Source organism: Fringilla coelebs (assembly GCF_963513975.1).
Source record: "Fringilla coelebs genome assembly, chromosome: 19".
In the NCBI taxonomy this organism is placed as follows: Eukaryota; Metazoa; Chordata; class Aves; order Passeriformes; family Fringillidae; genus Fringilla; species Fringilla coelebs.
Genome location: NC_140045.1, coordinates 9292492 through 9319069, shown reverse-complemented (window position 1 = coordinate 9319069; position 26578 = coordinate 9292492). Strand labels below are relative to the sequence as shown.

The 26578-nt window shown below is 48.8% G+C and overlaps 4 protein-coding genes across 6 annotated transcripts in view; 3 read left to right on the top strand and 1 right to left on the bottom strand.

Moving 5' to 3' along the window:
• The window catches only part of GRB2 (growth factor receptor bound protein 2), a 49088-nt gene extending 43192 nt beyond the window's left edge, over positions 1-5896 (top strand). The window contains exons 4-6 of the mRNA XM_084218208.1: positions 356-478; positions 2807-2975; positions 4352-5896. Of these exons, the coding sequence (XP_084074334.1) occupies positions 356-478; positions 2807-2975; positions 4352-4537 (478 nt within the window). The 3' untranslated portion in view covers positions 4538-5896. The remainder of the gene's footprint in view (positions 1-355; positions 479-2806; positions 2976-4351) is intronic.
• A 2032-nt stretch (positions 5897-7928) lies between these two features.
• Positions 7929-17029, top strand: SLC25A19 (solute carrier family 25 member 19). 3 transcript variants are annotated; one of them, XM_084218373.1, is made up of 7 exons: positions 7929-7938; positions 8190-8335; positions 8839-8994; positions 9691-9861; positions 10660-10843; positions 11995-12125; positions 13326-17029. In XM_084218373.1, exons 2-7 carry the CDS (start codon positions 8210-8212, stop codon positions 13524-13526), a joined length of 969 nt encoding a protein of 322 aa, XP_084074499.1. In that variant the 5' UTR covers positions 7929-7938; positions 8190-8209; the 3' UTR covers positions 13527-17029. The 3 variants fall into 3 exon arrangements, with proteins under 3 accessions (XP_084074499.1, XP_084074500.1, XP_084074498.1); XM_084218374.1 differs by lacking the exon at positions 7929-7938 and adding an exon at positions 7942-8080 and having other exon boundaries at positions 16595-17029; XM_084218372.1 differs by lacking the exon at positions 7929-7938 and adding an exon at positions 7942-8080.
• A 944-nt stretch (positions 17030-17973) lies between these two features.
• On the top strand, positions 17974-22732 carry MIF4GD (MIF4G domain containing). The gene is made up of 6 exons (XM_084218483.1): positions 17974-18070; positions 19984-20120; positions 20278-20387; positions 20680-20835; positions 21493-21585; positions 21710-22732. The coding sequence occupies exons 2-6, from the start codon at positions 20039-20041 to the stop codon at positions 21935-21937; spliced, it is 669 nt and encodes a 222-aa protein (XP_084074609.1). The 5' UTR covers positions 17974-18070; positions 19984-20038; the 3' UTR covers positions 21938-22732.
• An 85-nt stretch (positions 22733-22817) lies between these two features.
• On the bottom strand, positions 22818-26574 carry MRPS7 (mitochondrial ribosomal protein S7). Its single transcript, XM_084218482.1, has 5 exons — positions 26493-26574; positions 25761-25952; positions 25403-25466; positions 24387-24554; positions 22818-23544 (listed from the first exon to the last, which is right to left on the bottom strand). Exons 1-5 carry the CDS (start codon positions 26546-26548, stop codon positions 23323-23325), a joined length of 702 nt encoding a protein of 233 aa, XP_084074608.1. The 5' UTR covers positions 26549-26574; the 3' UTR covers positions 22818-23322.
• Positions 26575-26578: the final 4 nt, after the last annotated feature.

Here is a 26578-nt window from a genome sequence, read left to right as displayed (position 1 = left end):
GCTTTTCTCACTTGGTCTGTAACTGCAGTCCTGGCACCTGCCTCGGCTTTCTGACAGATGATACTTGTCTTGGACCATAGGACACTGGTAGGGCTCAGAGATTGGACTCTGGGCTGCAAGAGCAAACAGCTGCTGGATGAAGATAATTATTCTCTCCACTGAAGCAGATGTGTCTTACCACCTGATCTGAAAGAGACAAGAAATTGATTTAGATACAAAATGCACTTTCCACATGGGCAGGATGGGGCAGTGCATAGACAAGATCTTGTTTCCAGAGCTGTGGTGTTTCTGGCTCTTCCATGAATGGATTAAAATTCTTCACTTTTCCTATTGTTTTCTTTTCCTCCCTACACAGGTGGTTCTTTGGAAAGATTCCCCGAGCGAAGGCTGAAGAAATGTTGGGCAAACAGAGACACGATGGTGCCTTCCTCATCAGGGAGAGTGAGAGTGCTCCTGGGGACTTCTCCCTCTCAGTCAAGTAAGTCATGCCCAGGAGCAATTGTGTGCTAATCAGGCATCTGCTGCTCCTTTGGACTGGTGAGTAAAGGGCAGGTGATTGTCAACACTGAGGAGCAGGAATAATCTCTCAGATGCCCTATAGCATTCCTGTTGTAGTGACATAATTCCCTCTCTCATAGAACAAACATCTTTGCTCTGGTTTGCAGTGAGCCCACAGGACTGACCTGGTGGCATGTGGCTCACACAGGCCCAGGCACTGACTGGTGGCCTCTTTGTGGATCCTGTTCCTCCCTCTTACAGCCACAAAGCACCAATGTGGACCACTTCCCATCCTCCTTCATTCCTCCTCTGCAGTGCAAGTTATTACTTTATCTTCCCTCTGTGTTGTACATTTGCAAGTATGTTTTTCTCTGCTTGGCACATGCTTTGGTAATATTCCCATTGACTATTACTGGACATGGAGCTGTGAAACCAGAGGTCCATTTGAACTCTCACAATTATATTCCACGTGGGTTAGGAAGAAATTCTTCTCTGTGAGGGTGGTGAGGCCGTGGCACAGGTTGCCTAAAGAATCTGTGCCTTCCCCATTCCTGGAAATGTTAAATGTCAGGTTGGACAGGGCTTTGGAGCAACCTGGTCTAGTGGAAGGTATCCCTGCCCATGAGAGGAGGGTTGGAATGAGGTGGTCCTTAGGTGATTCCCAACACAAGCAATTCTGTTATTCTCTGAAGTCACTCAAATAGAGGTATTAGAAACTTGAAAAGATCTGTGAAGTAATTTAATGTAGGATGGGAACGGGAGGGAATCTGTCCTCAGCAGATTGGTTGATGGTTGATTTTGGCTTTTTTGTTTTTTAAATTATTTTCTGTAATCTTCCCCCTTTCTACCATAAATAAACAAGATTTTCTTTAGAATCCCTACAACATTTTTATTATTCATGTGCAATTCCAGCTGGCTCTGTTTTCTGTGGCTGTCAGTGATCCGACTCAACAAGATTTGTTTCTTTTTTTCTGGTCATCTTTGGTCTGTAATCAAATTTTTGTCCTTCTGTACAGCAACACTGAGTCATGCTAGCAAACTGGATTAAAGCCACTGATTTTAGATATGTTTATATTTCTGCCTTGGATAGAGTCATCCAGGCTGGAATATTAGATATGAATGGAAGCTTCAATTGCAGAAACTGCATTCCTTTAAGAAACAGAAAGTTACAATGGCATAGCTGGGCCTGCCTGTTCAGCCTGGTGTTGCCATCTGGTGGTAGTGTCTCAGTTGGGTGGGTTTTCCTGTGTGTATAATTTAGGAAAGTCCTTTTCCTAAACAGTGATCTGTAGGATTTGGAATGGTGAGAAGCTCAGAGGTTGAGGAAGGCAGAGCAGAGGCAGCCCCCAGGAGTTGTTTCAAAGTGTCTGCTTTCCCCACTGATGTATAGGAGCCATGCATGCCAAACGGGAACAGTTGTCTTCTGTTTTCTATGTTTTAAGCTGAAGTAAAATTACCAATGTGCCATTCATCTGGAAAATCCCAGAGGACCTCTCCAGAGTTCCTCTTTATTCAGAGTAAAACCATTGGAAATGTAGCTTCAATTGAATGCCATCGTTTGTCAGAAAAAACACGGAATTTCCCGGTTAACACAGAATTGAAGTTGCTGGTTTATGTGTGCAGCATCATCTTTGAACACTTTGGGGTTCAGGGGTTTTTGTCTGTTACATTTTGTTTTGGGGTTTTTTTTAAAGACCAGAGAGGTTCTTTTGTTTCATAGGAGAGCCTTTTGCACAAGTCTGTCCTGGTTGCCAAAGGAGCCGATTCTGCCCTCGCTGTGGCAGTGTTTTCCCAGGAATTTGCCTGTAATGGGACTGGTGCTTATCCATTGCATTTTTGCACATACCCAGTGGTGCTGTGGGAGGGAGGGAGGGACTGGGGCTGTGAGGAGGAGAGGACTATGGCAAGCGTAGCACAGACTGAGAATGGCTCGAGTCAGTTGTGAAACTGCTGGGTGTGAAGAGCTAAACCAAAGTGCTTGTGCTGTTTGACTGGCAATTCTGTCTTTGAGGATGTGAAGTGGAAAGCATGAGGGTGCAGCTGTGTTGCTGTGACCTTGCAAAGTCCTTGGCATTTGTCCTTGGGATTCTGCATCATCTTCATCAACACAGGTGACAGCATATGTAACATACATCAAGAAGTATGTGTGATTCCAGTTATGGGATTGCATCTGTGTTATCCATGTCATTGACAGTTTTCACTGGGCCCTGAAGCACCTTCTTGTTCCAAACACTGTGCTGATGATCCCAGAAAGACTTGCCCGTGGCTAATAATGTGCTCTTTTATGTTCTTCATTCTTTCCACACAGGTTTGGAAATGATGTGCAGCACTTCAAGGTGCTTAGAGATGGGGCTGGCAAGTATTTCCTTTGGGTGGTGAAGTTCAATTCTTTGAACGAGCTGGTAGATTATCACAGATCCACATCTGTCTCCAGGAACCAGCAAATATTTCTCCGGGACATTGAGCAGGTGCCACAGGTAAGAGAAGTGTCCCTGTAGAGTGCCCTGGTCAGGCTATTGCAACAACAGTCTGAAGTGGGATTGCATTTTAAAGTAAAAAAGAAGCTGACTGATTTTTTTTTTTTAACATCTTTAGATCCTGCAGTCAAAATTTTACTGGTAAATTAGCTTCATTCTTGTACAAAGCCTACCTGCACTCCCGGTCTCCCTGGAGTTGAGGCAAAATTACTGTTGCCGCTTGAATGTTTGACTTGTTTTAATGTTTATAGATTCTGTTGCAAGAAGATAATTTGATTCCTGTGAATTAAAAATGGATTTGCTTCTGTTATAGGGCACAGTTAGAAAGAATAGGGAGGTGCTGGGTTAATGGTTGGACTTGCTGATTTTAGGTCTTCTTCAGCCTAAGCAATTCTGTGATTCTGTTCTTATTTCTACCTGATAGTAGCCAGAAGTGCAGCCCTCAGTGAGGCTTTGGTACTGGGCTTTCCTGAAGAGGTGGTTACAGCATATGGAGCATTTCTGGTTTGGATCTAGCCAGTGTGAAGAGAATCCAAAAACTGTTGTGAAGTGCCAGCAGAGCAGCTTGTGTATATCTAACTCTTTATTTTGTTCCATTTCCCAGGTCAATCAGAGTGTTGTATTTCATGTAACTGCATGTTTTGTCAGTTCTGGCTAAACCCTTTTGCTTCTTTGTACAGCATTCTGGTTCTAGCCTGAAGACAAGGGTGTGGCATTTGTGGGGCTGTCCGGGTGCCACTGGCAACTTTGTCACAGTTTGTCTGAACTTAACACTTGGCTCTGCACTGTCAGGTCAGGGATAAACAGAGGGAGAGAAAACAGCTGGCTGAAAAGGACAAGCATGAAGAAAACTTCCTGGCCTCAGGATTTTAAGACTGCAAATGTATTTTAAATGAACGGTTAGCTTTTCCATCAGAAAGGAAGACTTGCTGAGCAGCAAAATGTTCTGTGACAGAACAGTTAAGGAAAATGTGTAAAATGTCAACATCCAGTTTTTAGGGGGAACTTTGTATAGATCAATAATATTTGTGCTGTCAATTATGAAAACAGGACAAGTAAACAGAAATATTATTGTATTGCTATAGAACACAGATTTACAATAGGCCACGAAGAGTGAAAAATATAGAAAAACATAGAATCATCTGCTCTATTTCAGCTCTATCACAGAAACTTGACCTTTTTCTGAGGTGTTCTGTAGCCTGTCCAGTATTGTTTCAGCACCTCGTTGCAGCTGTTGGGAGCTGGCTTGCAGGGAAAGGGAGTAGCCCAAATGTTTATTGTTAATCTTCAGTGTAAGACAGCTTCTGCCCGCAGGAGCAGGTGCCTGGAGTGCCGTGGGTGATTCTCACTGTGTGTGTTTTTTGTTCCCCTTTCAGCAACCAACATACGTTCAGGCCCTGTTTGATTTTGATCCCCAAGAGGAAGGAGAGCTGGGCTTCCATCGGGGAGACTTTATCCAAGTCCTTGACAATTCTGACCCCAACTGGTGGAAGGGAGCGTGCCGCGGACAGACGGGCATGTTCCCACGCAACTACGTGACCCCAGTGAACCGGAACATCTAGAGAGAAATATTAGAGATTATTTAAGGAACCCAGAGAAACAGTAAATACACATACAGAGCCTAACTGCAGCCAGTGACCTAAAAATCACACGGCGGTAAAACCAGAGTCACCTGTCACCGTGAGGTGATCCTCCTTCCCTCAGTACGGAACTTCAGGGGCGGGGGGAAGAGTTCAACTTACACACCAAAACTTATCTTAAAGAAAAAAAAAAAGAGAAATAAAAAAAGGAGAGAGAGAGAGAGAAAAAATGAAAATAACAAATTTCCTCAGCTGCTCCTGGGTCATCCCCTTTTATTCACTCTTGTTGCGAATGAGTGTTTTAAGGTCACTTAAGGTCTCACCACCACAACTCTTCTTGTTTCCCCCTCCTCCTCTGTCCATCAGTGCATGAAGTTTTAATGCCATATAAAGTCCTAGCCAATGCAGTTAAAGGAAAAGGGAGAAACTCTGCTGGTATTTTCTCTCTCTGCAAAGGGTCTTCATTTGACATGAAGGGACGTGAGAGAAGAACCAAATCCACAGTCCTGCCTTTAAAAAAAAACAAAAATCATCAGTTTCTGCTTTTGCCTTCAACATTCAGCATTTCTTGCCTGGGAAAGATGAGGTGTTAATCTAATTTTTATTGTCTCTTCTCCTTTGGCACTTTCTTCTGAAGCTCAGCAGCTTCCAAACAGAGGAAGGGAGAAGAGTTGTGTGGCTTTTTGTTCTCTTTTTTACTTTTGAGTCACAGAGCTGCTTTGAGAAACTCCAACGTACAACTGAAGTCTATTAATGCTGTGCTGACAGCTTTTTTGTTTTTTCTTAAAGGTGTACGGTTGAGCACATTCTGTAATTTTTTCCATAGTGCCTTCCCCTTATTTTCTTTTTTATTGTTTTTTAAGTTAAAAGGACAGTCCAGAGCTTTTCAGAGGATTTTTTTTTTCTGCCTATGTGTAAATAAATACTTTGGGGGAAGGGGGCAAAGGAGGGTGGTTTTATCAATGGACACTTGAGAAAAATCTACAAACAGAGATGGAGCTTTAATCTTCAGATTTGTCTTACTGTTCAACTTCCCTTGTTCCAAGGAAAATAAAATCAAGGCATTCAAGTGGCAACTTAGGCTGCTCAGAGGTGGAGAGCTGCAACCAGGAGCCTCAAAAGAAGTAAGAGAAAGGGGACAGTTATGATGAGGGAAAATGAGGAAGAATATTTTGGGGAGGGAGGGTTAAGGGGGGAATTTGAGAAATAATAGCCCTGAGATGTCCTACAAAATGTACATTCCTTTGGTGGAAAACTTCATAATGCAGAGAAACCTCAAGAAATAGTGCTTGAAAAAAAAATTTTCGCTCTTAGTGAATGTTTCTACGTGATGCATGTGATCAGCCTGTCTCCTCGGCCTGGATAGGCAGTATTTGCAGTCATGTTGCTCTTGAGAAGTGGAGTTGGCATCCCTGTTCTCCAGTCTCTCCTCCCTCCTCAGGTCAGTGTTCCTGTTGAAGTAGCTCCCCGCCCGCTCCCGTTCACAGCAGGCTGTGTGTGACTGTTCTCCCCACCCCGCACCCGGGGCATTTCTGGTGGCCCTTTGCTCCTCACCAGAGCAGTGTGACATTAAATTGGACAGAAGGAAAGCAATCAGCCCGCAGCGCTCTCTGTGCCAATCTTCAGTTGCGTTGTTTTTCCCTTGGTGGCCGTTTGGCTGGATCCCTTCACCCCACCAACACACCCCAACCTGCAGGGAGATCTCCTCCCGCCCTGCCTCAGCAGGGCAGTCTTTTGTTGGAGGGTGCCTTTTTTGTAGTAAGTGTTACAAAAGTTTTACTCCTGAGATGAACTCTGCCTTACACTTTGATTTTCCAGCAAATGAAAGAGAGAGCTACCCTGTAGAGTATTACTTTTTCCCCCTCTCCTTGCTAGCTGTCACTCACTTTCTTCCCACTTTGTAAAGTGATTGGAAAAGGAATCTATGGCATTCTACACCTGGACCATTTGATTGTTTCCTTATTTTGGAATTGGTGTATATCATGCAGCCTTGCAGACATATGTCTTGTGTGTGTATATATATTAAAAAAATTTTCTGTGTTTAAATAAAGAAAAAGGCCTATGTACTTAATCCTTTAACTCTGCAGCAGCATTTGGTAGATAGTAATTAACTGTGAATAATAAATATACATTGAATTCTTCACTTGAGCATCTGTCTGTTATTTCAGTTAACTGACCAAGCTATGACTGAGCTTGTAGTTCAGACACTTCTGGAGCCTTTTGCTAAAAGGGGGAGGTGGTGTTGGGCTGGAGTAAGCACAGCAGCCAGGCTCAGGCTGTTGTGGCTTTGGATCTGCTCCATCAGGGCCCTGCAGATTGCTTTCACTTCTGTTACCTAAAGAAGAACGGCTCTGTTGGGCCAACAGGGTGTGTGGGCAGCTCTCTGCATCTTCTCCTCGGCCTTTGCTGATGGTCAGAAAGTACCTGTGAGCGTGAGCAGTGTAGTCAATGTTAACAGAGAACAGGAAAAGGCCTACACGGGAGTTTTCAGTGGCTTTTAAACAGTTGCTCTTAGTTACTATGTTCAAGTACTGATCATGTCACAGTGGAAATGCCTAGATACTTCTACAATTAGTTCTTTATTTTCCTTTGTGCCAGAAGTCAGTACGGAAAATTCACGGCGTGGTTTGAAGCACTTGGCTTTCTTTGTAATGCTGTAGCAGAACATGTTGCTCAGAGTGGTGTTTTACTGTGTGCTGGGTTGCTTAGAAAGTCTCGCTTCCCCTGTGCTTTATCAGGACAAGGTTTGTCAGTCTGTGCTTGTGTGAGGTGGAGGTGGCAGTGGGAGCCGTGCTCAGGGCAGCGTGGGCTGCATGCTGACCTTCCCTTCTCTCAGCCCTGGCTCGTGGCACCTGAGAAGGGCAGCAGAGCTGGGAGGAGTCTGGATCACCAGTGCGATGAGGCAGGGCTGAGGAACTGGGCTTGTTTAACCTGGAGAATGGAAGGTCCAGGCAGGACCTTTTTGCTCTCTACAGCTCCCTGATAAGATGGTGCAGCCGGGTGGGAGTCAGGCTCTTCTCCCAGGTGACAAGTGACAGGAAATAATCTTAAGCTGCACCACGGGAGCTTTAGGTTGGGCGTCAGGAAGAATTTCTTCATGGAAAGGGTGATAACATTGGAACGGGTGGCCCAGGGAGTTGTCACTGTCCCTGGGGATGTCTGAGGAAAGACTGGATGTGGCCCTCAGTGTCATGGTTTGGCTGACAAGGTGCTGTTGGCTCCAGGTTGGACTCCGTGACCTCGGGGCTTGTCCGGTGCCACCGATCCGCGGTGCTCTGAACGCTGCATCCCGCGCGTGTTGCGGCCGCGGGCGCCGTTCCCGGGACTGCATCTCCCGGCGGCCCCCGCGGCGCGCAGGCGCAGTGCGGAGCCGGCGGCAGCGGGTGAGGCGGCGCGGCGGGAGCGGGCCCAGGGCCGGACAGCCCCGGTGCCACCGGGCTCGGCTCGGGCCCCCCGCTGGTGGCTGCCACTGGCGGGGCCGGGAGCTGCGGGGCAGCGGGAGTGATGCAGAGGGGCATCCGTGGGGTGAGAAGGGAGTTTGGGTTGAGGAGGGGGCTGTGGGCCTTGGCGTGAGGGGACTGTGGGGTGCGGGCTCGGTGTGGGCGGGGCTCACTGCTCCTGTGCCCCTGCCCAGGCTGGGGACAGCCGGCAGGCATGGTGGGTTACGACCCCGAAGGCAGGTGCGTGTCCACGGTGGAAGCGGCTGCAGCAGGATCAGCGTCCGGCTTGGTCACTCGGGTCCTTGTCAGCCCCTTGGACGTCCTCAAGATCCGCTTTCAGGTACCTTACTCGCGGCGTGCCCGGGGGGCCGGGATGAAAGAGCCGGTCAGGCAGCAGAGCTGATCCTGTCCTGGGTGAACAGGTCACCTGTGCAGCCAGAGAGCACTAAATCCCTCGTCAGGCCTCACCTACGTTGTGTACGGGTTATGCAAGGAAGTAGGGCTATCCTGTGTCCACTGCTTCTATTTATACAACTTAACTTGTGTGGGAATGGAGTCTCGTGTTTCTCAGAGTTCATTCTCCTTCTGGTCTTGTGAACGACTTACACTCTCTGACTGAATTTCACCATCATCCCTTCTGCTTATCTTTGTGTTCGTGCACATTTTTATTCTTTTAGAGCCCTTCATAAATAACATCTCAGTCAGATCTGAATGTCGTTCTGTGGGAAGACAGAATGTCATCCCTTAGCATTGGTTAGCTGACAGGGTTGGGAGTTCCTGAGCTGGACACTTGAACCAGTGTTGAAGGGTGAAATTGAAAATATTTTTTCCCCTTTCCTCCAGCTCCAGATCGAGCAGCTCTCCTCCAGAAACCCCGCAGCCAAGTACCACGGCATCCTGCAAGGTGTGCAGCGCATCTTCCGGGAGGAGGGCTTGACAGCCTTCTGGAAGGGCCATGTTCCCGCTCAGTTCCTTTCTGTTGGCTTCGGAGCTGTTCAGGTGAGGGCACCAGGCATCGCCTGAGCACACTGTGTGTACACAGGACACTGCTCTGCTCTCAGACTGGCTGTGTTCAGGAGTGGAAAGGCTGCATAGCTGTAAAAAGCTGCTGTATAATTCCTAAGTTAATATTCCTGAGCTGGCTTAATAGACTGGAGCATAGTGAGAGCAAACTGAGCTCTGTCTGTATCTGGTGTCATAGATAAGCCCTCTCTACTCCTGACATTTGGCTTAGCTACTCATGCCCCAAGCCTTGGCAGTTTTTTGCTTCTAGTCATGCTGTCACCTTAAAGGCTTGTTTGACAAAAATTAGTGAAGCTGATGAGGGTGTTTTACACAGCACTGTTATGCTTAATTTGTAAACATTAGTGACAGCTTTAGGAGCAGTGTCTGAAAGGGTAAAGGAAAGCATATCTGTGACAAAGCACTCTTCTGGAGCCACAGAACATTAAAATGAGTTTTTCATGATTCTAAATGCAAGAATTAGCAGAACTGTTGGACACCAGAGTATCCCAAGCATTCCCTGGGCTGCTTAGTGATTTTTACCCGTTGCAAGTTGGGGAGGACTTTTGAAGGACGTAGAAGGTGGTAACAAGCGCGGAGGGGTGGAGCTGTTGGTGAAACGAGAGAGGAGCGGGAAACCTGTGTGAGTCAGAAGGATCGGCTTCCTGACCCGCGCGCTTTTGTTTCTGCAAGTTCATGACGTTCGAGAGCCTGACGGAGCTGATGCACAACGTCACCTCCTTCCAAGCCCGCGACTCCTTCGTGCACCTGGTGTGCGGGGGCCTGGCTGCCTGCGTTGCCTCGGTCGCGGTGCAGCCTGTGGACACGCTGCGCACCCGCTTTGCTGCCCAGGGTGAGCCAAAGGTGAGGCTCAGCGCTCCGTGTTGTCATCCTTAGCAGTAGCAATATTCCACAGGTCTGAAGATGCAGGAGGTTTGGAAGCGCATACAGTATTGTGGGGTAAAATGAAGGAGCAGGTGCTGTTACAGGCAGTGTTTGCACGGTTGCCATGTTAGCCTTTGTGCTGTTGACACAGCTTTTCTGATTGTGTTTTGGTGCTTCTGATGCAGAATAGAGAAACTGCCCTTAACAGGATAACTCAATTTTTAGCTTTGGCTGTTGGCTTTTTATAGAACCTGCTCCCTAGACTGTTGAACATTGCATTTTTGAAACTTTGCACATGCAGAGAGTCATGTTTAGATAATGGTGGGGATGGATGATACTTGAAACTAGTCACCTTTCACCTGTGCTTCATGTGCTTATTTACACGAGAATTGGTCTCTGCGCTAACTAGGTCTATAATAATGGGATAGAATTTGTATCAGAGCCATTTCTGTATTTAGCCTGCAGTAGAATTACAGTATGTATTATATGAATTGTGTTGCAGGAGTTAAGAACTGTTCAAAGAAAAATAATCATGTCTGTGATGCAGGTGGTCTCAGGACTTAGCTCCATGCCTTATTTCTTTTAAGTCACAAGGGCCTAGCAGAGAATGCTGTGAGGGTGTGGAAAATCACCTTGCTCATCACTTTGTGCTGAAGACAGTCAGTTGTATTTTGGAAGTGGGGAATTCCTATACCCATTACTGGGAAACGACCTGACCTTTGATTGGCTGTTTTTAAGTTCACTGTTAAGTCACTCAGCCTCTTCCTTGTTGTACAGATTTACCTCAACCTTCGCCATGCAGTAGTGACCATGTACCAGACAGAAGGGCCTCGGACTTTCTACAGAGGTTTGACCCCCACACTCATTGCTATCTTCCCATATGCTGGTCTCCAGTTCTTCTTCTACAACATCCTGCAGCAGTTTTCCAAATGGGTGATTCCAACTGAAGCAAAGAATAGAGGTAAGAACTTGGGACAGTGATGGTTGCAGTCAGGAGAGAAAGAAGGTGAATGCTAGTTTGGGTGACTGATGTAAGCTCTGTTAGTCCTTTCACATTTTTTGATGCAACATCTGAAAAGTGTCTCTTATTTCCGACCTCTCATTTTTACCCCTGCAGGGAAATGCCAAATTAAGTCCAGCAGGGCTTACAAACAACTCCCATTGTGCAATAACTGTGATGGAAGTGGGTGGATGGGAAAGTGAAGTATCACAGGCCAGGGTGCTCTTTCTTTAACAGTGTCACATTACTGATACTGTGGGAAGACAGTGCTGCCATAATCTTTCTGCTTCATAAGTGCTGTGGGGACAGGACTCTTGGATTTCCATAGTAAATCTGCCCGCAGATTCCAGTACAGCTGTTAGGGAAGAGGATTCATTTACTCTAATTTAAAGCTGCCAGGCTCTCAATTTGGTATTTTTATGTTGATTTCTAGCTCCATTGTAAGAAAACCTCATCCTGATGCAATCTGTCACCTTGGCAGTTCTAGATACCTGTGCCTCTGAGCAAGAGGGATGCAGCAGCAGTGTGACTTTGTTCCTCAATTGAATTTCTTCAGCAGAGGAACTAGGCATTTCAATATCATATCTACATATTTAATTTTAGGTGGCAGAGGCTGATGGTGGTTTTGTGCTGGGACCTCATGTTTGTCAGGAAAAAGTATAATTCAGAACTCACTTCCACCAGCCTCTGAAATCATCAGGCAGTGTCAGCTTGAGACATTCCAACTCAGAATACATCAGCCTGAGCAGTCAGGGGTGCAAGGTTTCCAGTGACCAGGCTTTTACTGGGGGGGCATGAAAACTTTCATCCACTGGCAGCAAGTTGTCTGGTGACTGGGGATTGGGGTTTTTTGAGCAGAGCAAAACCATAAGTCAGTGTAATGGACTAAGAGGAGCTGGTCCTCTGATTACAACAGGCATTTCAAGCCTGAAAAAATACAGCTTGAGATTCTTTGGCTGAAACTATTGCAGAAGAGGTGATGCAACTTCAAAGGACTTTTTTGACCTTAATTCTTGTGAAAAGTGATTTTTAACTTACCTCTTATGATCTTTAATCAGAATTTCCTGATAATGCTCTTTTTTTCGTCCCTATTATATTTCCTCCCTTCTCAGCCAACATTAGAAACCTTGTCTGTGGCAGCTGTGCTGGAGTGGTCAGCAAAAGCCTGACATACCCTTTGGATTTGGTCAAAAAGCGACTGCAAGTGGGTGGCTTTGAGCACGCTCGGGCAGCCTTTGGGCAGGTGAGAAATGCTGGAAGTGGTGGATTTTCCTGAGTATGGGCTAGTGCAGTGCACTGGAATGCAGTGACAATCCACTAGTGGTACCTGTTGAGTTCATGTTTGGGTTGGGAGCTCCCAGTGTGCACTGGTCTCATTTAATAATGTGAATTTATACATGAACATACTGGGTTTATTTTATGATAGGTCCCAGGAGGGACCTGTCCCACATACCTTTGCTCTGGCTTGTCATCCCTCCCCATCAGCTGTGTCTTGGAGCTGGGGATGAGTCAGGCATTTGATTTACTTTACTTTTCTAGTTGCAGCTTGGTTTTCTGATTCAGAACCAAATTACTAGCAGAGGATAACACTGGCTCTGTGCTGGGGTCACCTGGCTGTCAGGCTCCTCTTCTGCAATTAATATTTTGACACAAGAAATAGGCACTAAGTTTTCAACATGTGTTGTATGTATGAGAATAGCCTGAAATTCAAAACAAATTAAATACTCTGGTGTTTTTTAGCACCATTGTTACCACCTTGAAATACACTTGAAGACAAATATAGATCTTCCAAGGAACTTTCTCTTTTTTTCCCATGAAATGTGAAAATTTTTTATTTTCCTTAAAATTCCTGGGATCTGAGAAGGAAATCAGTCTATACCCTAAGAAACTCTGGAATAGGATTTTGATATCTCAGCCCCTTGCATTGGAGGCTTTTCCTCTTGCAGTAAGATACAGAATTTGTTCTTAGCATTGATGTGTCACAAGATGCTAAAACTTGACAGTGTAACATGACAACATGCAGACAGCTAATTTGGAAACTTCTAAGTGTTGTAGCTGTGTTTGCTTTCTGTCAGAAAACTCAACATTTTTTTCCTTTTTAGACAGTGAAGGGGATAGAAAACAGCAGCTGTGTAATCTGAAATAATGACTTCACAAACCTCTGCCATAAATTTAAAATCAGGCTGTTGTTGCATGCAGAGGTTTTACAGCCATTCAGTGAATGATGTCCATAAACCATTGCTGATGCTGTATGTCCACATTTCCTCTATCCTGCCCTCTCTACACTCTCTCTGAAAGTTTCAGTTAATTATTATATTATCCAGAAAGGCATCTCCAGGCTGCCTGTCAAGATAATGTTTCTGGGTATAGTTTGGGGATCTTTGTGGTTTTTCCAGTTGTCCTGAAGTTTTGTTGTTTAACCTTGTTGCCATCTCTCTCCCAGGTACGGACGTATGGGGGTTTCCTGGACTGTATGAGGCAGATCATGCGAGAGGAGGGCCCAGGTGGGTTCTTCAAGGGCCTCTCTCCCAGCTTGCTGAAGGCTGCCTTCTCCTCTGGCCTCATCTTCTTTTGGTATGAGCTGTTCTGCGGCCTCCTGTGCACCATGAAGAGCCCTGAGAGCACGAAGAGGAAGGAAGGCTGAAAGGGGCGTGATTGGCTGCCTGCTGTTCTCCTCAGGAGGGGAGACTGGTGGCCTTGCTCTGTCATGAGCATGTTGGAAATGTAGGGCTCCCAGAGCTCATCCAGCCTCTGGGGAATCACCTCCTGGGACCAAGCAGAAGGAGAAGGCAACTGCAGTTCTGCTGGAGACACTGAACTACTTGTCTGGGAGCATTCAACAGGGTGCTTTCCTTCTGTCTCCTCTCGTGTCAGTGCACTTAGTGGTGAGAGGGGGAACAAACAGACCACTCCCTAGCAATTCCTGTGCTCTGGAAAGGCACCCAATAAAGTGGGTGAATCTCTGAGCTCGCCCTGGATCCCAGAGAGGGGATTCTAGCCCAGCCTAGGTGCTGCTTAACCAACCAGACACCACTTCCTAGCACTGCACCTGCACAGCTTTATTCCTTTGCTCCGTGCCTGCTGTTTGCACCAGACTCTTGTCTTGGTGTTGCACAGGTCGCTCTGTCCTGCTGGTGTAAAGTCAGGTAAAGCCACATTAGCACACGGACCCTCAGTTTTCCTTTCCTTTGCTGCCAGCTGCTGCTTCTTGGTCACCACTTGCTAGCTAGGCATTCTCTGTCATCTTAAACACAGCATCTTCTCTGATCATGCTGGATCAGACTTGTTTTTCCTTTAACTCCAGTGAACTTGATTGTATGCTGAATTCTCTTTTCTCTTCCTGGGTGTCTGGCCATACATCTCTTAGGGATTTGCAATTCCTCAGTCACACTTTTTACAAGCAAACTTGCATATTAAGAGCCACACTCTGAGGGGATTCTTGACGCACAAACTAAATTTTTACTTCAGGGTGCCAAAGCTTCAAAGCAGTGAGTAAAAAAATGTTGTATAGAGTTAAGAAATAATTATTCTAAGCTGGAATAATTAAGGGAAAGTCCTGTGGAAACTAGTAATTTTTTTTATCATTATTTATTTAACAGCACCTCTGAATGTGTTTCTGTATTTCTGCAATGGTCTCAAAATATTTCAGAACCTCAGTCCTGCACTGGTGCTAGTAGATGAAAATGTTCTGACAAGATTTGCTAAAGTGAAAGGAATGAACATCAAATGGGAATTGGTTGGCTGAGCGCGGTGTTGCACATGGATGATTGAACTTGAGATGGAAAAGTGTTTTTCTGGAGTTTCAAAGGTTTTATGAACGGTTAAAAAAACCAACAAAACAACCTACCAACAACTCTGATTTACGTAACAGTGGAAAAGAGGAAAATTACTTTCTTCCTTCTCTTTTATTCTGTGTTTTTTCAAGCCTAGCAGGGTGTGGCTGGACTGTGTGGAAGGCAGAGTTCCCAGCCCTGCCATACAAAAGCACATTAGTCATCTGCAAGGGGTGGATAAGGCAAAGCACTGCAGTTATTTGGAGGATGGTTTGATGGTTTTTAACACAGAGCTTTTCCCAGCTCTTTTGCAGTATTCAGGGTGTTAATCCCAAATGGTCTGGCCAGATTCCAGCATGACCAATTCCATTCCGTTGACGAAACTTCTCCTGGCAGTTTTGAGCATATCAGCATTGCTCACTTATCCTGAGCTATTGTGAGAGGCTGTTTTTAAAAACAGCTGTTTCATTGGTGGCTGAGGTATCTGGAGAAATTCCTTGCAAGCCCAGGCTGAATAACTTTATGAATGTCTGCTATGGGTTTGACATCTTGGGATTACAAAGTGGCCTGCAGGTGACAGAGCTGCATAAAATTAAGTTCATTGAACAGTGTCAGTGTCAGGCAGGACACCAATATGTGAGTCTTAAAGAGGGAGAGAGAGCTGCATATACTCTAAAAATGGCCATTTTGTTTAGAGCAGAAAATGCAGGAAATGTGGAGTTTCTCCAAGTGTCTCAATCCTATTGTCATTTTCCTGTGTTATTTAGGCTCTTCTGAGATTCCTCAGAATCTTCTTAATGATGTTTAGCCTTTGTGTATTGTTCACCTGTTGTTCTTGGAAAGACATCATAAGGAGTAATGAAATCAGCCTCATGACATCCTTCTGAGGGAGAGAAATGTCTCTTTTCAAAACAGATACAAATAGGTTGGCTTTGTTACTGTCTTTTGTTGCTTGTGAGAGGAATGCTGTCATGGTTAGCAGGGACAGGCCAGAGCAGAAAATATTCGGTGCTGACCTAGGCTTCCTTAGGAAATGGGGACTCATCCATCCTGTCTAAACATTGCAAGACTTGTTTTCCATTTTTTGTCAAAGAGCTGCTGTTAAACTGCACAAAATAGGGGGAAACTGGTTGGGAACTCAGCAGCAGGAAAGAGCAGGAAGATCTGTACTCTGTTAGGATGACGTTCCTTGAGGGTGCTATGGGGCTTGAGGTGATGCTGGTATGGGCTGCTCCACAGAGAGGGCAGCACTGGAAAGTATGGAGCAGCTTTTCCTCTCTGGGGTCGTTTTTTCCTCCACTCTGTGTTAACTGAGCTTGCCTCCACCCAGCAGATGGCAAAGCTGGAGTTTAAGTTGTGCCTGTCTGGCCCAGGCTGTGGAAGAGACACTCCCTGATCGGAGGCCTTTAGGCTGTGAGTCACAAATATTACAGGCCCATAAAGGCATCTGGGCTTCCAGAGAGAGGGAGAAAGATGTGACAACCTTAACAATATTAGGAGCTGCATCCAACATTCACTTCTTCACCTCTGATAAGCAGCATCTGTCCTCGTAGATTTCTCATGTGCACTTTTTCTGGGGAACCCTCTATAAGAGGAATGTTGATTTCTCTGTGGGATTGAGGCTGAACAAAGCACTAGGAGGACAGGTCTTATTTCTCAAGCTGCTTTGGCAAAACACATGCTGTTAGGAGCTAAATCTCTTAGAATTAGAGGAGCAGGAGATGGGAGAGATCTGTGGTCACCTTGTTCTCCGAGGTGCTAGGACAGATATGCTCTTGGAAGCTGTGCGCTCCTGTTCAACTCAACATGACAAATGCCTCACTGTGAGACTTGGCTGATTTTGGCCCTTGGGATTTCTTTCCAAGCTAATCCTATCACCAGGGATTTGCCTGCAGTTCACCTCACAAGCTGCTCAGCAGTTGCATTTGTTTTCTTCTAGTGCCTTTTACCATGAGAACATCCAAAAGCTCCTTAGCAGGCAGAGCGTGTGTGAGCAGTTGTGCCCCAGTCGTTTACAGCTCCACCACGGCACTGAGCTGGCCTCGGACACACAAGATCTGTGAGGATCATGCTGATTCCTGCAGTGCTGACTTGCTCACCAAGTTCCTAGGACAGTCCCACTCTCAGGACACTCATCCAGAGCTGCACAGCATCATTTTTGACAAGAAATGAATGTTTTACAGTCGGGACTGGAATAGATCGTATTTAATTTGGATTTAAGTTTCTCTTGTGATGTAGAAACTGTAACAGTGGCATTTTGCTGTGTTGCCAGAGTGGGTCTTTTGCAGCTGCTGTTTCCTGAAAGCATCCAAGCACAGCATGCACAGTGTGTGCCTACCTTTAAGACAAGGTACATTAAATATTTTGTTATGCAGTGGCTGGCTGCAGTTGATTTATTCTTTTCCTCTTCGTGCCTCTGCTGGACCCTGCAGGAACATCATGGCCCTCCTGCTGCCTAAAAGGGAGAATAGGCCGGGCCCAGAGCATAGGGCAACAGGAGCCATATGGACTTCCCATCACTGGCTTTTGTGAGTGCTCCTCAGCCGTAGGCAGAACTGTACCCTCTCTGCTGGGTATCACTATTGAGAACTGCACCAAAAGGGATCAGCCAAGGGGGATTTTTGCAGCCCAGTCCCACTGCTGTATCCTAGAGGGGCATTTGGAGCTGTGGTAGCCAGTCCTGAGCTCCTGAGCGTCACACCTCCGGTGGAATAGTTCAGGCTTTGTTTGTATCCAGCCAGGACGTGCAGTGCTACAGAAAATATTCCCAAACTGTTCATTCTGTGCTCCTTCAGCCATTCCCTGGTTTCAGCAGCCTGTCTGCTCTGCAGTGAAGACTTCATCCCCTGTGGGGTCTTCCCTTATGAAATGGTTGAGATTTGAGAGAAAAAAACGTGAAGTGTGATATACCATACTCAGCTGTTGTTGCAGTGCGTTGGTTTACTGCCTCTCCTCTTTCCTGACTTTTTTCCTACTCATTTTTTTATACCATTGGGCTACAGTCTGCCCTGGCCCGGAGGGAAGGGCGGAATTCACGCCGTTATCGCCCACAGAGCGCCGGGACAGCCCCGCGGCGGACCGGGGCAGAGGGATGAGCGCTGCCTGCGATCCCCCGGCGGGGGGAGTCGGAAAAGCAGCGGCCGTGCCCGGGAGGGTGTCGGGGGGGCAGCCTAGGGGAGCCCGGGGGTTTCCCGAGGAGCAGCCGGCCGTACCCGGCGCTCAGCCCGCCGTGCCCCGACGCTCGCAGGCGGTGGCGCTGCCGCAGCTGCCGCCGCTCTCCCGCCCGGCCCGGCCCGGCCCTCCCCCGGCTCGGGCGAGGAAATGACCTAAGAGGAAACCTGGGCCGTGCCGGGAGGGCGCGGGAGGTGCCGGCGATGTCCCGGCGGCCGGAGGACACAGCGGGGGCGGCCGGCAGGTCGGTGGGGCTGCGCCCGGCTCCCCCTGCCCTGCCCGGGGCAGCGCGGGGGCTGCTTTCCCCGGGATCCGGGATCCGCCTCTTCCTCCGTCCGGTGGCCCTTGGGCTTGTGCCAGCCGCGGAGCTGGAGCGACGGGAGGCAGCGGCGGGGGTTCCTGGGGGCTCCGGTGGTCCAGCTGCCTCGGGCAAGGCGTCTGAACGCTGGGGGTTCCACTTGCGGTTCGGCGGGGATGGGATGGGGGTTCCGGGGGCTGGTAGAGCCCCTGGGGCAGACACTGTGGGGTGGCAGAGGAGACTCTGCTCCTTCTCCTTGCAGTGGCCAGGACTTGTCCAGCCCATACTGGCAGGTCACAGGTGCCCTGGCACCTGAGCTAGTGGATCACCGGCAGATTGAGGGTGCTGACCCCAACCGAGTCAGCCCCCGGGACAGCTCGTCTAGCAGGGGCCAGTGGCAGAGGAACCGTCGGTACCCACAGGTGCCTCATGTCACCCACTGCCACCAGCCCTTCCGGTAAGGTGGTTCTGGCAGGAGGATTTCTAGTGCAGGGGAGACCTGGCTGGCTCGGTGTTCACACGCTGTGGTTTGCTCTGGCAGGGTTATTTGGCCCAGCAGTTCAAAGCAGCCGTGGCCATCCCAGGGAGCCGTGGAACGGAAGCTCCGGGAGAGGGGCCGGGCGGCGGCGGCGGCACAGACGCTGCCGGACGGGCTCGGGCGCTTCCCCTGCGCTGCGTGAGGCGCTGCGCTCTCGCCAGGGTCCTGCTGCGTGGAGGTGCTGCCGGTGGGACACGGGGCTGCTGGTGATCTCGGGCTGCTCCACTGGCAGTGCAGCATGGCATGAGTGCAGATGCAGAGAGAGGAGAGGTCGGCTAGGAAGGTGTTTGCCAGCCAGGCATGGCAAGGAGGGCACCCAGCTGCTTGTGTTGGTAAAGAAATCTCAGTGCCAGTCCCAGGGCAGGCGAGAGCTTTGGCTGCGAGAGCAGCGTGGGCAGGCGGTCACCCCCATGGGGCTGCTCTCTGCTCTGAGTTACTGATGTGCTGTATATGTGAGGGGACTGCCCACGGTACCTGGCCCATGCCCCTAAAGGCTCTCGGGCTTTGATCTGGGTAAGGACCTGTCTGCAGAGAGGAGTGAGTAATGGCCGAGGAATTTCGACGAGCTGGCAAAACTCATTTGGCCGATTGCCTCTCCTGTTTGTTTGGCCGGCGGGTCTGGCCAGCCCTGCATTTCCATCCATCAGATCCTGTGTGAATTAAAGCAAGCCCTTCCTTCTGTGCCGTGCGTACCCTCTTGCCATCTTCACTGTATCATGAAGCAGAAGAAAATTAATCTAGAGACTAGTTAGGAGCACTGCTGGTGCTGCAGAGCAATGCTTGACTGCAGAGGGTTGAGAGAGATAGGAGCTGTTGCTCTTGGGGATTTGGCTGCTGAATTTTCTGTCGTGCTGGGAGCTGAGGAAGCCTGGGTGTGTTGCAGGAGAGGTGCTCTAGTGAGTGTGTGTTGGATGCTTTTGTACTGGCTTTGATTATTCCCAGATTTTTGTATGAAAGCTGCTGAATTGGTGTTTAAAACGCCCAAGGGAGCAGTGTGTGCCTTCCTGTGATACAACCACATATATTTTGGGTCTGCTTTGCCTCTAACATGTTTCTCATATCAGAAAAATATAAAGGCTCTGAAGTTCTATTATCAGCTGGTAGGAGACAAGGCTTTAAAATATGTGGGAATGAGGATTTGCATAGATCTAGAGGTAGAGTTGGTGCCCTAATAAAAGAGAAGTTTTCTTGGGGCTGTCAGGGAGTTTCCTTGGAGCTGTCAGGAAACAGCCTGTGCTTCAACACTACCTGGGATGTGCCAAATGGGAAATGGGTGAAGGTTTGCCTCTGTCCAACTAAGCTCTGTATGCTCCTTACCTAGGGACTGTCACTAGCTCACCCATTGCCCTGACTCTTGCCCTTGGAGGAAACCAGTCATGGGGGAAACAGGCAAAGAAGAGTACAAAATACAGTCCTTCGACTCCGAGACTCAGAAGCTGCTGAAAACAGCCCTCAAAGGTCAGCAGGTTTTTATGAGCTCCTCTGCCACGCACAGCTTCTGCACCATTTGATGTGACTGCTGGGCCCTGCACAGACCTTGGTTGCTTTCCAGGTGCCTCAAAGCAATCAGGGGCCAAAGAGGGCTGGGTCCTAATACCATTCCTTTTCTCTGCAGACCCCAGTAATGTGGACCTGGAGAAAGTGGCCAATATTATAGTGGACCAGTCCCTCAAAGACTCTGTGTTCAGCAAGGAGGCTGGGCGCATCTGCTACACCATCATCCAGGTGAGAGCTTGTGTCTGGACAGTGAAACAGCTGGGCTGTTGTGTGGCTTCTCCCTGGGCTGGGCCAGGAAGGGCTTTGCCCCAGTCACGTGCTCTGACCCCTTGCCCATCTCTCCTGTCCTGCCACTTGCCCCATGCAGTGGCAGCATCCAGAAGAGCAGTGAGCCAGCACAGGCAGAGTTGCAGCTTTTCTGCCTCTTTGGGAATCACAGAAGGGTATCTGTGTGGTACTGCATTGCCCTGCCCCTCTGGCATCCCTGTTTCATCCCTCCATCCTGTTTTTGTGCTTATAGGCAGAGAGCAAACAAGTTGGCCAGAGCATCTTCCGGAGGAGCCTGCTGAACCGGCTGCAGCAGGAGTACAAGGACAGGGAGGAGCTGCGCACCCGCTCACTCCAGGCCTGGATCTGCTACGTCACCTTCATCTGCAACATCTTTGACTACCTGAGGGTAAGGAGTTGGAGCAGCCAGCTGCTACTGCCTGGAGTGCCAGAAGGGCCTGGGCATCCCAGGATACCAGAGGAAGGGTGGTGGGTGGGTGTTGTACAGAGCTCCAGGGCCATGGAGGCCAGAGCTGGTTCTTAGCACAAGGATACTGACAGAGCTGTGCTATCTACAGGCTTAGAGAGGCAGAGGAAGTCTTCAGGAATAGTCATAAAGTCTCAGCTTCCTCATTTTGTACCTGGTGTTTGAAATCCCCTGATTTGCCTGATCCCAGATGTCCCAGATTGGACTGGTTCAGTTGCTGTGGGGTTTGCTGATGGAGTTTGGCTTCAGGCCTTTGTGCAGCGTGTGAACTTTGAATTTGTGCTTGGAGTAGATGTAAAAATGATGCAAGTAGAGCTGCAGACAGGAAAAATACTGTTGGAACAAGTGTATTTCCCATGACTACCTGCTTATATTTTAAAATATACAGTTTTTACATAATTTATCAGCTCTTCTGGTTCCTGGAGACTCAAATGTCTGATCTCTGATGAAAATCCCACTAATACAGCACAACTAAATCCTGCCCCCTTCTCCTTTGGAGAGAAGCAAGGGAATAACTATTTAAAATAGCTGCAGACTCCCTTCTGGCCCCAGGCTGACAATGCTCCACTCTCCTTGCAGGTGAACAACATGCCCATGATGGCTCTGGTGAACCCCGTGTACGACTGCCTGTTCCGGCTGGCACAGCCCGACAGCCTGCAGAAGGAGGAGGAGGTGAGTGCAGGGAGAGCTGCTGATGTGCCTCTTGTCCTGCCAAGGACCTGTAAAAAGCACAGCCCAGGGGGTGCAGAGGAGCCTCCACTGCCCTGTGCTCAGCCATCTGCTCTTCCTTCTGAAGGTGGACTGCTTGGTCCTGCAGCTCCACCGCATCGGGGAGCAGCTGGAGAAGATGAATTCCCAGCGGATGGACGAGCTCTTCTCCCTGCTCCGAGATGGCTTCCTTCTGCAAGAGGGGCTCAGCTCCCTGTCCCAGCTCCTGCTGCTGGAGATCATCGAGTTCCGGGCTGCTGAGTGGAAGATGACGGACGCTGCCCAGAAATATTATTACAGTGAAGTGACAGATTAACCTCCCGAGGCAGAGGAATCCCCAGCACCTTCACCAGCAAGCTTCATACCAATCTGGAATTTTTCACATTAATTTTCTAGCACTACCTGTAAATAGGATTTATACTGGCTAGAGCCTCTCTGCACCTACTGTCAGATGCAGCTGGTGCTGGTCTCACTTTGGAGGTTCAAAGCAGTGAGAAGGGCACACTTTACCCAGCAAGTTCTCCCACTGATTTTGTCTTAATATTGGGCTGCTCTCAGCAAAGGGCTTGGGAGGCTTGTAGCTCACACCAGCATTTTCTATGAGTGTTAAAGAAAGCACAGTTTAGAGGCTGAGAACATTTTGCTTCATCCCAAAGCCAGCAGAGCTGTGGGAGGCAGCAGGGAAATCTCCCTGCTCAGGTTGTACCTGGGTCACAGAACACACCGTGGCCTCAAACAGCTCAACCAAGTGCTTTTTTTCCCAGACTCCTTCCAGCAGACTGGCTGCACCTGCATGCACACAGCCTCTTCCACAGCCAGGAATACCTGCCACAGGGCAGCCTGCAACAGAAGAGGTCCCTGAGCACATGTAGGAATGGGTTTTATAGGTTTTATACAATAACTTTCACTTTTTTCCAGAATTTGCAAGTTTCAGCTATGGTATATTTCTTATAAGAACGAGAGAGGAAGAAATGAAACAAAATAGTCTATTGAAGGATTTTTTTTCTAATAAAAGTTTTCCACTAACAAATGCCCTGCTTTCTCCCTGCACAGCTACTGAGCTCTGAACAACACTGAAAGTTGCTCCTGACTGAAGCCCTAAGGCTGAGATAACTCAGTGTTTGTTCCAGTCTAGGGCCTCAGGGCTTTACACAACCAGGGTACCTGGAGCAACAGAGACAAAAGTCTGGAATCAGGAAACCTTTCATAAAACTGGTTTTATTTTGTCAACATTCCCATCAAGTCTATGCAGACCATGTTGCTGATGGCCAAAATCAAAAAGGGCCTTTTATTGCCTGTTGTACCAATCACTATGGAAAAGAATCCAGCTCTGCTCTTAGCTCTGCAGCCAAAAACATTGCTGATTTGAGGAGCAGGGAGACTTTCAGATCCCCAGGAAACAGGTACGTGAAAGATGGCTTTGTTTAGCAATGCTGTAAGAAAACCATCTCAGGCTTGTCTTCACAGGGAAGTGATTATGAACTAACTGGAGCAGCCCCGCTGAGGCTGGTAACTCAGACTCCCCCTTCCCCCATCCAAACAAGCACAAAGAAAAAGACACTCGTGGGGATCGTGTGAGCTTTCCCTGGGTTAGAACAGAAGCTGCCTGCAAGGGATATTCCTTCCCCCTTGCCCTCTCCCAGGCTGGCAGTCCCGGGGCTCTGCTCTCCAGGCCGTGGCAGCGTGTCCCACGCAGGGTCCCTACCACCAGCGGAAGTGGGCGTACGCCCGGTTGGCCTCTGCCATCTTGTGCAGGACGTGCTTCCTCTTGATGACGGGCCCCTCGTTGTTGAAGGCCAGGAGCAGCTCCTGGGAGAGCTTTTCTGGCATCAGCGTCCGGCGGTGCTTGTTCTCCCTGCACTCGGTGATCAACCACTTCATGGCCAGGAAGCGCCTCCGATTGTCCGTCAGCGGGACGGGCACCTGGGAAAGGGTTAAACCGTGGCAGCTGTCAGCAACCTGCTCCTCCCCAGCAGCCACACAGCACCAGCTGCACCTGCAGGTGCTCACTGTGCTGCTCTGTGCAGCCAGACCCACTCCCCACAGCTGAGCCCTGCCAGTTCTCCTGCTCTGCCCATAGGAACTGGCCACTGCTACCAAAATGGAAACTCTGGCCTGTCTGGGAGCTGGATCCAGGCTGGTCTGAGTTAGCAGAGATGGGAGATGGTCACCCCATCTCTGCACTGAGTACAGAGAAGTCACAGAATCACAGCATGGTTTGGCTTGGAAGGGACCTTAAAGATCATCTCATTCCAAATGCCTCCACATCTCACCTCTGCTTCAGGCCCCAAGGGTTGCAGAGCCCATACTCAGAGACAGATTCTGCTAGTGTTTTACATATCCCACTGGACCTAGGTGACCTGCCCCAGGGGTTTGGGACCTCTTCCCAAGCAACATGGTGCAGTGGAAAGGATGGGACTAGTATTCCAAAGATTACCAATTCTTTTGCTGCTGATCTCTGTCTCTTTGGAAAATACTTGCTGTGTATTTCTTCTCACATCTAGTCAGAGAACCAGAGACTGCTGCTGATTAATAGTTGGACTTGACTGATCTTAGAAGTCTTTTCCAACCTTAGTGATTCTGTCACAGGGGAAGCACAATACTCAGAGGTGGAGATCCTGATTTTGGACAGTTTCTAGGTGCTGTTTTATTCCAGACTGCTCTTTCCAAGGAGAGATAATCTTGAGCTGATGGGGTGGAAACCAGTTCATTTGCCTCCCTAGCTAATTGCCTTGCAACCAGATGTGCTCCCAGCCCCCTTTCACCTGGTAGGTTTTGCCTCCTCTGGTGATGTTGCTGAGCCCGATGATGGGCTGGCAGTTCTTGAGAGCCTGGTGGAAAATGACGTAGGGGTTGCATTCAATTGTCTCCTTCTCATTTTCTGGAGCTTTGTGGTACTTCTCCAGCTGCTTCCTTTTAATGGCCTCCAGAGTCTTGGAAGAAAGGCAAGAAAGAAGACATACAGGGCAGATGGATTCTCCTGCTCTATGAGGTTACATCACTTCTCATGTGAGCAGCTGGTCCACCAACCCCAGAAGCAAAAGACCCACTGGGAATTCTTTAACTCAAGTTTTACTTCACTCTCTTCCAGCTCTTCAGTCTCTTTTGTCAGTGACTGCATTTCAAGTGAGGGGGATGAGCAGCACAAACCTGGGCCAGAAGCCAGGGAAGGGCAGGGACAAAGTGGAGCCAGGACTAGGGAGGGGGTTTGTGCTCAGAGCATCCTCCCCTGCAAAGCCTCCCCTCCGGAGCCCAGAGCCCCTGTGCTTTTCTGTAACCAGTTAATTGGAAACATTTGGGCAAAATGTTTCAATTTCAAGGGAGTTCAGGGGTGGAAGAAACCAGATGGGAACAGAAGTTAATACCAGGTGCTGTGGGTCAGAGCAGGCTCAAAGCTGTGTCATGTAGGTGACACATCTGTGGGACTTCAAGGGCAAGTTATACAGAGGGTAAGGCATGACAGAGAGCTGATAAGACCTTTAGAGAAAATAATACTTCTTAAGGGTATTCTCTGTGCTTATGCAGTACAAAAGAACACAGGGACACTGTCACCTGCTGGTCTGTGAGCTAAGGAGGCTGGGGCAATGTACATTTTATCAAACAAATCATGGTTTATCAGAGGAATCATGCTACAAGCAACATGTGGCAAAGCAAAACACATCAGGACCACAGAGATTTACCACCCGAGTTCGGGTAATTCCCAATTTCAGTGGGTTTGACATCCCAGCCTTCCAATTAGTCTAGTTTTAACATAATAGTGAGAAGAAACCTGAGTTCTTACCTGAGACATGAGGCTTCTGGCCAGCACTTTATTTCCACTCTTCATCATCATATTGGTGAATTTACTGTAAACACAAAGTGAGATAGGATCTGATATTAATTCTGATTTTATCACCCACAGAAATAAGCCCCCCATCCCTTTGTGTTGTTCCAATGGTTAAGTGTGGGTGCTGCCAAATCTGCTGTAATTATCTCTAATCACTGCAGAACAATGGACTCATTGATGGGAAAAGATTAACCCAGAATATAGGGATTGTGCTGTAACAAAAGGCAATGTGAAGCCAGCAGGTGAAGGCAGAAGAGGGCAGCACAGCTCCCAGGCATTTTTGGAGAGAGGAGGAGTTGCTGCTTTCTCTGACCTGATCATGGGGTCGCTGAACACCGAACTGGAGAGACTGGGAGGAGCAGCTTTGATGGGTCGAACAGCCTTAAGCTCCATTTGTTCCCTTTCCTCCTCAGTCAGCTCCTCTAAAGGTTTCTGATGCGACTCCTTTTTCACTTCTGGCTCCAGGTAGCTGGGGTTGTAGCGGCTCCATCTCACCGGCATTATCCTGCAAGGAGCAAGAGAGGCGGGGCTGTAAGCCAGTGCACGTGCTGTGTCGTGACAGGGATGCAGGCAGATGTGGACAGATGTGAGCACGCCTCAGAAGGAATGCTAGAAGTGAGAGGCATCACGTGGCAGCGGGGCGAGCAGCTCAGTGCGGATTCTGTCCCTTTTTTCACCGTTCCTGTGGTCAGCGCTGGAAGGGCTGCGCAGGGGCCCGCGGCCGTCACCGTCCCTGCAGCTGTTCAAGAGGCGTCTGCCCCCGGCGCTGGGCGATGTGGTTTAGGGATCAGAAAGGCAATGTCGCGGGCACGGTGACACTAGATGACCTTAAAGGTCCAACCTTCCAACCGGGACAGTTCCATGCCTGCGTGAGCGCGGCAGAAACAGGCGGGCGGCCTGTCCGCGTGCTCCCGGTGCGGCGCACACCCTCCCCGCACCCCTCGTGTGCTCCCGGCGAGCCGCCCTCAGGCCTCTTCCCGCGCTGCCCGTGTTCCCGCGGCGGGGAGCAGCCCCTGAGGAGCCCCCCCGGCCCCTCTCCCCTCACCGGGGCAGCCACGCCCGCAGCCGCCGGCCCAGCCCCGCCGCGCTGGGCGCCGCCATCTTCCCTGCGCGCGCCGCCGCGCGGGGTGG

Bases quoted from the DNA above. Each gene is read 5' to 3' on its own strand.
- MRPS7 (XM_084218482.1), bottom strand. From the start codon at position 26,548: ATGGCGGCGCCCAGCGCGGCGGGGCTGGGCCGGCGGCTGCGGGCGTGG. The intron at 24,555-25,402 runs GTAAGAACTCAG...CTTTCTTCCAAG, and splicing joins CCAGAAGCCTCATGTCTCAG to ACTCTGGAGGCCATTAAAAG. The intron at 23,545-24,386 runs GTGAAAGGGGGC...ACCCTTTCCCAG, and splicing joins GAGGAGGCAAAACCTACCAG to GTGCCCGTCCCGCTGACGGA.
- MIF4GD (XM_084218483.1), top strand. From the start codon at position 20,039: ATGGGGGAAACAGGCAAAGAAGAGTACAAAATACAGTCCTTCGACTCC. The intron at 20,121-20,277 runs GTCAGCAGGTTT...TTTTCTCTGCAG, and splicing joins GCTGAAAACAGCCCTCAAAG to ACCCCAGTAATGTGGACCTG. The intron at 20,388-20,679 runs GTGAGAGCTTGT...TTGTGCTTATAG, and splicing joins TCTGCTACACCATCATCCAG to GCAGAGAGCAAACAAGTTGG.
- SLC25A19 (XM_084218373.1), top strand. From the start codon at position 8,210: ATGGTGGGTTACGACCCCGAAGGCAGGTGCGTGTCCACGGTGGAAGCG. The intron at 8,336-8,838 runs GTACCTTACTCG...CCTTTCCTCCAG, and splicing joins TCCTCAAGATCCGCTTTCAG to CTCCAGATCGAGCAGCTCTC. The intron at 9,862-10,659 runs GTGAGGCTCAGC...CTTGTTGTACAG, and splicing joins CTGCCCAGGGTGAGCCAAAG to ATTTACCTCAACCTTCGCCA.